This window comes from Ceratotherium simum, chromosome 38, assembly GCF_057802395.1.
Source record: "Ceratotherium simum simum isolate JZ-2026a chromosome 38, ASM5780239v1, whole genome shotgun sequence".
Classification (NCBI taxonomy): Eukaryota; Metazoa; Chordata; class Mammalia; order Perissodactyla; family Rhinocerotidae; genus Ceratotherium; species Ceratotherium simum.
Genome location: NC_141937.1, coordinates 16,876,744 through 16,889,150, shown reverse-complemented (window position 1 = coordinate 16,889,150; position 12,407 = coordinate 16,876,744). Strand labels below are relative to the sequence as shown.

The following is a 12,407-nucleotide window of genomic DNA, read 5'->3' as shown; positions in this document are numbered from 1 at the left end:
AGATAATGGGTAGGAAATTGCAACTCTCACTGCTCTTTCTAGAATCTACCAGTCCCCCATTGTATACCCAGAATTGCAGTTTTCTGCCAGAAAACAGAAAATTGTCATTTTTGAAAATATTACTTTTTACTGCTTTGTGACTCTTAAATCTCCTTTGCTCCCCATTCTGTCTCCCTTCCTTCCCCCTCCCTCCTCCTCTTCCTTTTTCTTCTGTTTTCCCCTTTTTTTTCTTTCTCCTTCCTTCTCCTCCTTTCCCCCTCTTCCTCCTAATTCCTCCCTCTCTTTCCGCCCTTAATTGTCAACACCCCTTAATTGATGATCTAGTCATTTATTTAATTCAACTAAATTAGTTTGCTACAATGTGGTTTCTCACTAAATAGAATGCCTTCACGTTTGCCCCCCAGGAAGAAGAAATGCCAGAGGTAGAAATTGACATTGATGATCTTCTTGATGCAGACAGTGAAGAAGAGAGAGCTTTAAAATTACGGGTAAGCAGCTTTCAAAATCTAGAACCCTCCGCTCATGGATGCTTGAATCCACTTGGGTCTCCAGAACTTGGCATACACAGATTCTGCTCTATGGCTGTGTTGGCACCAAGACTTGGGCAATGGCAGTTTGCAGAGAGGAAAGCAATGAGACGCTAAGTATTCACCCTCATAAACTACATCTCTGATGATAAAGCCGTTCTTGACTATAGTCAGTTCTCGAAGCCCCTTATGAATATGAGTTTTCTCCAGCCTCATCTTCTTGGGAGAGAGAGCTGGTTCTCTCTCCAGAGATCCACTTGCCAGAGGAGGAAAGATGTCCCACAGTAGTCTGAGAAGGAGAGGGGCCAAGCTAGAGCGGAATGGATGCCAGCAATTTCAGGGCTAAGAGTATCCTCAGCCCAAGGACAATCTAAGCCTAGGACTCTGGTCTCCCAGTTGTGGATTATATCATTCATGAAATTAATTTCTAGAAAGATTGTTTACAACATAATTCTGTTTAATAAAATATCTTTTACAAGAGTATGCTCAACTGATAAGCATTCTAGTACAACAGTGGATGTTGCAGTGTCTCATGTTTCCTTAGTCCAGAGTAATAAAATATTTATTTCCCTTCCCACAAGAGGCCAAATTTATCATCTTAAAATCTGCATTTGGGAGTTTCTAAAACCAATTAATCTTTGACCTACCATTGTTCTTAATGTTCGCTGATAATTACTGTTAATGGCTATTGGTTATCACCAATGGCAAATGATCGCTAAAGGCAATTAAAAGGCACATTTTAATGTATTAATGTGTTTAATGTGTTAATAATTACTAGCGTCCTTTGCGTGGTGAACAGTCTTAGTGTAATGATTCTCTCTTGGTGGTGAATTTAGTTGGGAGATGATAGCATCCTAGTTATGAAAGTTACAAAAAAAATAAAGCAGGCACCAGTTCTACAGAAAATGTGATGACATAAAAGTTTTATTGAAATTGAGAATTTGAAAGTGGCTTTAGCTGCCATGAGCTCACTCCCTCTGGTTCTCAGGTGAGGACACTGAAGCCTGCAGAGGTGTGACAAGCTGGTTTGTGGCTGAATCACAGCCCGGCTCCTCACTCTCCATGCTAGTGTGATTGTCACCATCTCTCACAGGCTGTCTCCATTTAAGTATATCCAGAGTATTATTAACAGTTGGCAACCCAAAGGAAAGGGGTGTGTGTGCGCGCACGTGCATGTGTGTGTTCTGAAGAGTGCAAGGCATTCCTGCGCATGAAATGTACAACCTTTTGTATCTTCAGATGACCAACAAACACTGAAATAAAGTGTGGTTCTAGACAGTCAGTATGAAATCTTGATTTACCATTTTAGAATAATACTCTAAAGATGAAATGATTTTTAACTTCACTTTTAAAATGATATTGAATTTTAAAATAATGAAACGTCTGTGTATTTCATTCCAGGAAGCTCTCGTAGACTGCTACAAACCAACAGAGGTAAACAAATCACTTTTCCTAAGTGTTGTGTTTGAATTGGTTTTTATTAAGTCAATTTGTCTATTTTTAAAGCCAAACCACAATAAGTGGGTTTGATTATATACATACTAAGTAGCAATTATTATTCGTAAGTGAAGCACATATGTTTGAACAGTACTAACTTCCTTTTTTGTAAGTCTAAACGTGTCTGTTTCTGGAAGGCTTAAACCTAATGGAATTGAGTGTGTTGCTTGCTTTTATATAAAAGCCAAACTTCAAACATAATTGTGAGAGAGTTTGGAATCATTTTAATAAAAGTTTTACATTTATAACTGGAGACTACATTCTATTAGTGTATAGGTATGTATTTTTAAAAAGCTTAAAGCCAATTCTGTTGTTCAGAATTGAACGATTGCCTTTATTGGAAGAAGAAATTTTATGCTTTGTTTGGATATTTAGCAAGTGTGTAAATATTAATGTAAAAAACAGTGGATATTAGTTTGATTAGACCAAAGCATTTAATGTTTACTCTAATGACCGAAAGCACAAAGTGTAGAAATTATTTGGATCAGTTATGAAAATGTTGGTAGAAGAGGTACTTTCAGTTTGTTCCTGTGATAAATCAGAGAAATTAGAAGATCTGTCAGATGTTTTGAAGTCTATTTGCAACATCAAAGCAATGGTGGTAGGACTTCTGTTTTTTGAAGTGATATAATTACAAAGTGAGAGGAAAGCATGCTTTTAAAAAAGTGTGTAGGGCCGGCCCCGTGGCTTAGCGGTTAAGTGCGCGCGCTCCGCTGCTGGCGGCCTGGGTTCGGATCCCGGGCGCGCACCGCCGCACCGCTTCTCCAGCCATGCTGAGGCCGCGTCCCACATACGGCAACTGGAAGGATGTGCAGCTGTGACATACAACTATCTACTGGGGCTTTGGGGGGAAAAATAAATAAATAAAATCTTTAAAAAAGTGTGTAAAATTTAAATGACTAGGGTGTTTTATGATCGTTTGGTCTGAGGCCAGTTGCTTCTTTGAGCTTTATTCTTACAATCTCCAGTTTTCCTTTATATTGATTACGTCTTGCAGTCACAGAGACTTTTAATTTTAATTTTAGTTATTAAAATATATTTTTTAATCAATGTAATACATTTTCATAGTTTTGAAAGCTCAAAATACTGTTAGGTTTATAAAGAAAAAGTAGCAGTGCCTTCCCCCCACCTCCCCGAGGTGCTCCTCCCTTGAGGTATATATTTTATATTTATATATTATGTTTATGTATTTTTATACAACAACACTTTGGGCTGTTTCCTTGCTATTTACTCTTGTATTCCTAAATATGCATTTACTACTCTTTTTTTGTCATTTATTGACTTGAGGGAAAATATGATAGCTCTCTTATTCTCCACACAATTCATTCCCCTACATCCCCTCAATGAAGTGATTTAATAGTGTTTTAACCTTAGTCAAGGTTAATAATATTATGATTTAAACAAGTATTTTTCACTGCCTAGCCAAACAGTGAAATATGACCATGCCTTCCTTCTTGTATAGCCCTTTGTTTTTCTTGGAGTTGATGACTACCTTGTCATTTATTTTATCTAGTACCTATTGATATTTCTTGTGGAACTCTCCAGTATCTTTGTCAAACATGTAATATATTTTCTGTATGCTCAAACACATCATTACCATCCCCCCATCCCAGACTTTCCTCCTGGAGCCCCTATGCAACAATCTGGAGAAGTTATTCTCTGGGTCTACTGAGTAGCTACTGTCCTGAGAGTTCTGTTCGCTGCTGTCCTATGTTAGATACTTTGTTTCTTAAATCCCAGTCCTCCTCATTTTAGTTAGAGTACATCATCCAGTAGCTTTTTGGTAATTGAGGCATAGAACTTTTGAATCCTTGCATTTCTGAAAATGTATCTTGATCAATAGTTTGGATGATGTGGAATTCTAGGATAAAATTCATTGTTAAAACTCAATTTTAAAGGCATTATTCTATTGTATTACTTCTATTGTTAAGAAGTCTGATGCCATTTCCATTCTCAGACCTTTGCATGTGACCTATTTTTTTCCCTTCCATTAACTTTTAGGATTATCTCCATATTTTGAAATTTTACAATGATATGCTCTAGTGTGGATTTTTTTCTTTTCTTATGCTGGGTACTTTGTATTTAGTCTGAAGATTTATATCCTTCAGTTTTTCAAAAAAATATCTTTTATTATTTTTATTGATTTCTTCTTCGGTATTGTATATTTCTGGCTCTCCTGTTATTTAGACGTTACTTCTTCTGGATGGAGCCTCTAATTTCTTGTCTTTTCCCTTTTGTTTTCCATCCCCTTGATCTTTTATTCTGCTTTCTGAAAGATTTCTTTGACTTTATCTTCTAGACTTTTTACTGATATTTTTAAATTTCATCTGTCTTATTTTTAATATCCAAGAGCCCTTTTTAAATCTCTGTTCACTTTGTTTTAATATTTCTTCTTATTTCCCAGATGCATTTGATTCTTTTCTCTCTTTGAGGATGTTAATCAAATTTTTATTGTCTTTATTTTTGTTTTTAAGATTATTCTGCTTTCTGCATTGTCTCTGTTTTCTCTGAATCCCACCTTTTTTCTGTCTATTTTGGTCTGTCTTTACTGATTTTTGGCAGTGTACCCATATTTGAGTGTTAGGAGCCAGTAAGCTGATTGGGATCTGTGTGTGTGAGCACAGCTTGTCCATTGCTGGGTCTCACTATGGAGTGACCAGGTTGCAAATCTGATTTTTTTTGTGTTGTGTGTGTATGGAGCAGGGGGACTCCTCAAACTGTCACTGTTTGGATGTCTTCGTCTTCTTCTCTGGGGAGATGTGTGTTTTTTTAAGAGTTTGACCCTCTGAACTCCTACCTGAGCATTGATAGGCTGACTTCAGGCTTTCTGGAAGCAAGGATAGGAAGGAGGCAGGAAACCTCCCCATTTAGTTCTTTTAGCAATAGTTAAATAGTTAGTTTGGAAATTAATATGAGTTAAAACAATTAGATATTTGGCGAGCAAAGTCAAATTGTTGTGAAGGGTTAGACAAGAATAGTAGGATTGTAGTGAAGAAAGGTGGTGGATGACCGGCCCTGTGGCTTAGCAGTTAAGTGTGCACGCTCCGCTGCTGGCGGCCCGGGTTCGGATCCCGGGCGCACACCGATGCACCGCTTGTCCGGCCATGCTGAGGCTGCGTCCCACATACAGCAACTAGAAGGATGTGCAACTATGACATACAACTATCAACTGGGGCTTTGGGGGCGGAAAATAAATAAATAAAATCTTTAAAAAAAAAAAAAGAAAGGTGGTGGATTATGCCAATGAATTAACACATGATATGGGAGTGGGAGGGTTGCTCCTGAGAGTAGATCCGGACTGGTAGGTATAGACGTGCCGTTTATTCACGTCATCATTCCCATTTCTTCAGTTCTCCTCCTAGGTGGAGAAATTTATGTTTTGGTTATTTAGGTGGGGAAGATTAGATCTGCATGAGTCTTCTTCTCCTCCCAGTCTTTACAGTATCCAGGGAGCAAAATATTTACACTTGTTAACAGCCATGTAGTTAAATAAATATGGTGGGTCTTGCCTCCCTGGAATAAAATATTCCTCATGTGGTTTCTGTAAGGAGGCTTATGAGATGAAAGGATATAGAATTTGAATGTTCTTCAGAGTTCCAAAGGAAGAAAGAAGGAACAGACACTGGAGTTTACAAGGGAACATCTCCGTGTTCTTTGTTTAGCTCATAGTTTCTACGAATGGAAATGGTGTAAAATGCTGAGGAATTTCAGTCAAGTTCATATCTATTAAAGGATCATTTCAGAAATGGTTGGATAGTTTTGCCTTTGAGCTTATTATGTCAATAAGAAACAGATTTTACTGGCTCCTGGATTATGATGATAAAAATAGTAGCTTATATTTTTCCAGAGTTCTATCGTTCACATGCAGTAACAAGCATTGTCTTATTTAACCCTCACAATCATCTCTTGGCTAGCTGTGAGCAGAGGGACCAGGACTCAGCCCTGAGTTTCTGACATCTGATCTTGTCCTCTTTCTCTCCATCCTGCCAGTCTTCCTAAGCTACTTGGCTCTGCAAGACATTTAGGACACCAAAGGACTTTGTCCTATCTTAATGAAATGCCTAAAAATTAATGATGTTCTTTTTTAAGTAGCCTTCTCTGGAGGTGCTATTTTTTGATCAGAAGACTTTTACATACAATTATTATTCCACTTTGAAGTTAAAAATGTAAAGAAGACGTCTTTGCTGATTCAGGTGCGTTTATTTATGGTTTCATTGCAGAGGCAGGGTGGGCGTTGGAAAGAGTGGACTTTGAGTCCAGAGTCTTATGCCAGCACCAGCACTAAATGTGTGTGACTTTAAGCAATTTTCTCAACCTCTTTGAGCCTCCATTTCCTCCTCTATAAAATGGAGGTAAATAATAACCACCTCTCTGGGTTTTAGTAACGATTATTTGCAATGATAGTAATTTTAGTGAAAGTAACAATAATAATAATAGATCAGTAATTACTAAGCACATGCCAGGCACCAATCTAAGTACATCACATGTATTAACTTGTTTCATCTTCACAACAAAGTTATGAGGTTGACGCTACAGTCATGTGTTGCTTAACGACGGGGATACATTCCGAGCAATGAGTCATTAAGTGATTTCGTAGTTGTGCGAACATCATAGAGTGTGCTTACACAAACCTAGATGGTACAGCCTACTACACACCTAGGCTATATGGTACTAACCTTATGGGATCACTTGTCATATATGTGGTCCATCCATCGCTGACCGAAACATCATTACGTGGCACATGACTATATTTTTACCAGTTAATGAATTTGAGACATAGAAAGGCTATGTAATTTGCCTAAGGTGACATGGTTAATAAGTGGAGAAGTCAGGGCATGTATGAAAGCACATAACATAAAGCTTGGCACATGCTAGTCGAGTCTGTTTCTATATAAGGTAATGCTTCTCCATTACATATTAACTATGCAAAATGCCCAAATTCACCAATGATGATATTCTTGAATTATGCAATATGAAGAGTAGATTTTAAAGAATCTGCTAATTTCGTAGAAGTGATGTTGGTTTTGGGGTGTCACATACTTCAGGTCCATGGTTTCATCCTATGTGGATCCCTGGCTAATAAGAAAAGGACTGTGTTTCCCCATTTTGATTCATATTCCAAACTGTGGACCCTTGACATGTAAATCTTTCCTGACTTGGACCCTTCAAAACACAGCAATATAATTACGGTCACCACACTAATGTCTGAGTGATTGGTCAGTAAGAATGGTGTTTTAATTTTTTCCCCTGGAGTAAATTTCTGATGTAATTGATATTAAAATAGAGATGATTTTAGGGTAGAAAAAGAATGTTTCTGTGTAATCCCAGAAGGAAAGGAGTAATTTTCTTTTGGCTGCCACTTGGATTTGAGTGACCAGTAGTGACAGCCTAGGGGACATTGTAGAAATCAGAGGTGGGGTATTGGGGCCAGTTAGCCATGCTAGGGAGGAGCTTCGTTTCCTATTTCTCACTCTTACTTTGCATGGTTTTCAAATATTAAGATCACACACTGGGACGTACTGGAATGGTGGGCAGAAAATGCATTTAATATGGGCTCGAGGGCATCTGTCTTGCCATCTGTTAGGGGAGTCCAATCAATGGACTTTTTAGAATCTCTTTTTATAGTGGAAGGTGGCTGTGCCATTGCTTTCTGATAAACATCAGATTTTTCTTCCTGTGCATTTATTTCATTTTTGTGAAATAGAGGTTGTAGTATTACTTATCATTTTGGCAATCAAAGCCTGTAAGTTGATATGCCTCAGGGTTCATGCCGGATGACGAAGCCTGCAAGTAGGTGGTGAGAGAGGCATTTCCGTGTCTCAGTAATCTGCTGGGTCATGGCAATGTCGTGGCCACGTGATGGTACAGGAAAGGGATGTCTGATCGTGGTTTGCAAAGAAAAATTGACCAGTGTTTTGGGAAAGGTAGGCCTGTTTTGTTGTTCCTTTTGTGTTGACGGTAGAAAGGCAGAATCTTCTCTTGCTGCCGTGTCGTGGAGCTGCATCTCACTTTTCCGGCAGGCTGTGGTGGTGGCCGTTGTCAACTCATCCTGCTCCCGTCAGCAATCTATCCATTTAGCATTTTAACCTGTTGTTGAAAATATTGTTCAGTTTATGTATACATGGAAGTACTCAGGGCCCCTGTTCATTGAGCTGACTGCAGTGGAGTGAAAATATAAACTGGATATTTACAACACAGAGAGGCTGTGTCGGCAGTGGGAAGAGACATGGCTTGGCATTTTGCTATTGGTTTTTTATTCATTTGCCCAACAAATGTTTATTGAACATCTGTGTGCCTGTAACTAGTCTAGGGACTTAGATAAAGCAGTGAAGCTGTATGTACATCCATTTTAAAATCTGTTACAAAGCCAAGGTTAACTGTGATGAGAATTTAAGTGCTCAAAGAATATTAAAATAGGAATAAAAGAACAGAAATGCCAGGGTGTCAGCTTATCCCATGGTTCTCTAAGTTAGGAACCAAATTGCTTAATGGATTGTGATGTTAGGGGATCTGTACTTGCTAGAGAAAGCCGAGGAAGCCACCATTTCACTCCAGTTTAATGGATCTGAGTGTCTGCACGCAGGGGAACCTTTTCATCTGGTCTCTCATGGGGTTTCCTCAAAAAAGACTGCAATTTGGGGGTGGGATGAGGAATGGAGCTTGAATGCTAGATTAAGCAGTTGAAAGGCACCCTTTCAAAGCTGTCATGTTCAGAACAGTGTTTCTGAGTAGTGAGAGAATTGTGAGCTTTCAAAGAAACACCAGAATTGCTGAAAATGACATTTTAGTGCTTGTAGCCGTTGGCTATGAAAGCCTTCTTATGTTTCAGTGTAATTAGGCAAGTAAGTAATAAAGGATTGGGATTTATGAACCAGAAAGATGAGTGACTTTATCAAAAGGATTTTGGTCTGGTATACCAGTTGCTCAGACACTTTCCTGAGGGTTCTCTATGTACCAGGCCACCTCTGCCCAGGACAAAAGAGCCAGGATGCACTAGAGCTGGTATTGGAACCCACATGTGAGTCCAGATCCTGTGCCCTGTCTACTTCTCACTGCCTCGCTCTGACTTCTTACTAGGTGAGCGTGAGCTCCACTGTGGAATATTTATAAATCTGATTAAGATGGTCTTCATTGGGGAAAATCAACCCAGAAATGTTAGGTAAGCTTGCGAAAGATGTGCAGTCACGCAGCAAAACTCTGCACTGATTTTCTGGTCTTTATTCAGCACTCTTTGCAAAGTTAGGGAACAGTCCACAAGACCGTCCTCACTTCTGACACCAGTTACAAGTTCAGGGATCCCCAAGACCATACTCATGTTTGATAATTTGCGAGAAAGACCCTCAGAGCTCACTGAAAGTTGTTGTACCCGTGGTTTTGGTTTATTACGGTCAAAGGCTACAGACTAAAATCAGCCAAGGGAAGGGATGCGTGGGACAGAGTCCAGGAAAGTTCCAAGTGCAGAGCCTCCAGCTGCCCTTCCCAGTGGAGCCCTGGACGGGAGCCCTGGACGGGAGCCCTGGACGGGAGCCCTGGACCGTGTTGATTCTCTCATCTATGGTATGTGACAATATGCATACAGGGAAGCTCACCTGAGCCTGGATGTCCAGAGTTTTTACTGGGACTCGGTCACATAGACATGGTTGACTGCCCACATGGCTGATCTCAGTCTCCAGCCCCTTGGGGTATTGAAATGATACCACATGATACAAAGCCCCCACCCTAAATCACATTGCGAGACTCTCTGGCCTGGCCCAAGGCCCCCAGGTAAACAAAGATATTTTTCTTTTTTTTTTTTTGGTGAGGAAGATTAGCCCTGAGCTAACATCCATGGCCAATCCTCCTCTTTTTGCTGAGGAAGATTGGCCGTGGGCTAACATCTGTGCCCATCTCCCTCTACTTTACATGTGGGACGCCTGCCACAGCATGGCTTGATAAGTGGTGCGTAGGTCCGCGCCCAGGATCTGAACCTGCGAACCCTGGGCTGCCAAAGCGTAGTGCACAAACTTAACCACTACACCACCAGGCCGGCCCCCAAAGATACTTTTACCAAGCAGGACTTTCCAAAAGCTTAGAGCTCACCTCCCAGGAGCTGAGGGCAAAGACCAGACCTCTTTTTGGGCAAGGTTAAATTCCTTACTACACACTCTTGGAGGCAAGATAACCATGAGAATAGCGATAACGATGATGACAACGATAATCGTGATGCAGTATAAGGAAGGAAGAAGGAGATGCTGTTATAGGAAGAGCCACGTAGGTCTTGCCTGAGGATACTTTTTCCCTCCGTAATTAATGATTATTATTTTTTTAAAAGATGTGATAGAGGAGGTACCAGCTTTAATGGGGAGTGGACCTTTAAGTGGTTGGCATTTTCGAATGATTGATTGTGACTTTATGCCCTTTTCTTTTTTCATTAAATTCAGAAGGAATGATCATGTTTTAAAAGCTGATCAAACTTGCGTTATAAACAGCTCCACATTCTCTTCTTATGTTTAGACTTATCTGGACAGAAGAAAGACTATGAGCTCAAGGCCACTTGACACATGACTTTAGGATTTCTAGATCTTTAGCAAAGGGAGTCACAACCACAAACGAATCTCAGATAGCTTGGAAAGGGTTTCCTTTCACTTCAACAAGATTCAGGTGTTTGTAGCAAATAATACTCTCCCTCATGGATAATGGGACCTTTGATGAAATGACTTTAGTTTTCTTAGTGATTATAAAGTGGGAGATTATAACTATGCTGAATTTACTCCACTGATTATTATTTACTGTGGTTGGATTATTTATATGGATTTTATTTTACGTTGAATTGTTAAGTGTACAGATTCTGAGAAACCTATTAGTAATGAAAGAAGAATTAAATGCCGGTAAAGCTGCATAGGGTGAGGGTAAATGACCTGCTCTGCTGCATACAAATAAAGGTGAGAATTTGAGTACAAAATAAGTCTAAAAGCAGTGGTCTGAATCTCTAAAATAGATTCTTGGGACTGCTCTCACCAGCAGAACAAATTAATCTTTAAAGGCAGATAGTCAAGAAAATAAATGGACAAAGTAATGTCAGTGGTTTTAAGTTAAAGGAGAGAGAGGAAAAAAAACAACCAGGATGCAGTTAAGACCTTCAGGAATTTATGTTGGCAGAAGTGATTATAACAACAGTAGGCACAAACCTTCACCCATAACAGATTCATAAGCCTCTTTTCAGATAGTGACAAATAGGATCTGTTCCTGTGTGCCCTGCCAGCAAATGAACCTCTCTAAAGATAAACAACACTGCTCCACCCCCTAAAAAAAGAGCAGGGAAATTACATATTTTAGTGATGAGTGATGTTGGTGCTTGTGGTATGGAATAATGCCTGTGGCTGCAGGGAGCAAATTTCAGTGTCACACAGGGCTGGGGGGACACTGAAGCTGTCCATCAGTGCTGATTCACTGCCTGCATACAAATGTCTGGCCTCTTGTGTGACTTGAATATTTAAGCCAATAGAAGGTTACAGTGTGATTTTTAAATTCTTAGCTGGTTGTTTGGGTGAGGACATTTCGCCATTTGGAACTGTTCTCAGGTGTTGCCATCATGTTCTAAAAGAGACACATATGACCCTTCCATTGCCCTCACTTATCTAAACTTCGGTGGATCTGGAAGTTCTTCTTGCCATCCACCTGATCACACCTTGCCTGAATCCCACGTCATCTGTCAAATATCAGGCTTTTTGGAACAAGTGTCAGGTAGCTATGTAAAACTTGTGCAAGTTGACGTGGTTTGCTGTCATCTGGCAGTGAGACTCAGAACCGGGATCAGATGGCCCCTGCGAATATGCATTTTTAAGGAAATGATTGGTGCATTGATTGGGGTGACAGAGGAGACAACATACAGGAGAGTGTGTTGTCAACAACACACTGACCCGTGTGGATCCCAGCCTTCAGAATCCTCACCTGCTGTTTCTCTCTTCACCCTGCCCTGCGTAAGGGGTTGATGATATTTTGGGGGAAAGCAGGCTGAGCATCCAGAGTTCTGCTGGGCCCCCTTTATTGGAGCTTGCATGGTCTTCATAATTACACCTACTATGATTGGTGATGCCATTTTTAAACATTACTTTCAAAAGTCCTTTTGTCAGGAAATACTTCTAATCAGAGGGCTACTGCGTAACATCCATTTATCTTATTTCTCTTTTTAAATGACTCGAAATGCTTGAAAGAATGCCAGAAGGGCAGTTTATGCACAAAGCAGCGATTTGCAATAACACTGTGGTTTCTCCTTTTCCTACTTTCTGATGGATCCACCTTGGTTAAAGCAGCACAGTATCATCAATGAGCGTCACAGATGGATCACTTTGAGTGACCAGGGAGGGGCCCCAGACACCTGGCTATGGTGATGATTACAAAATG

The 12,407-nt window shown here is 40.0% G+C and overlaps 1 protein-coding gene across 2 annotated transcripts in view; it reads left to right on the top strand.

Moving 5' to 3' along the window:
* The window catches only part of PPP1R14C (protein phosphatase 1 regulatory inhibitor subunit 14C), an 87,843-nt gene that overhangs the window by 63,926 nt on the left and 11,510 nt on the right, over window positions 1–12,407 (top strand). The window contains exons 2-4 of one of the 2 annotated variants that reach the window (XM_087425146.1): window positions 405–488; window positions 1,929–1,961; window positions 6,117–6,217. In XM_087425146.1, coding sequence (XP_087281272.1) covers window positions 405–488; window positions 1,929–1,961; window positions 6,117–6,194 — 195 coding nt within the window. In that variant the 3' untranslated portion in view covers window positions 6,195–6,217. The remainder of the gene's footprint in view (window positions 1–404; window positions 489–1,928; window positions 1,962–6,116; window positions 6,218–12,407) is intronic. The other variant, XM_014795462.2, reaches the window with a different exon arrangement.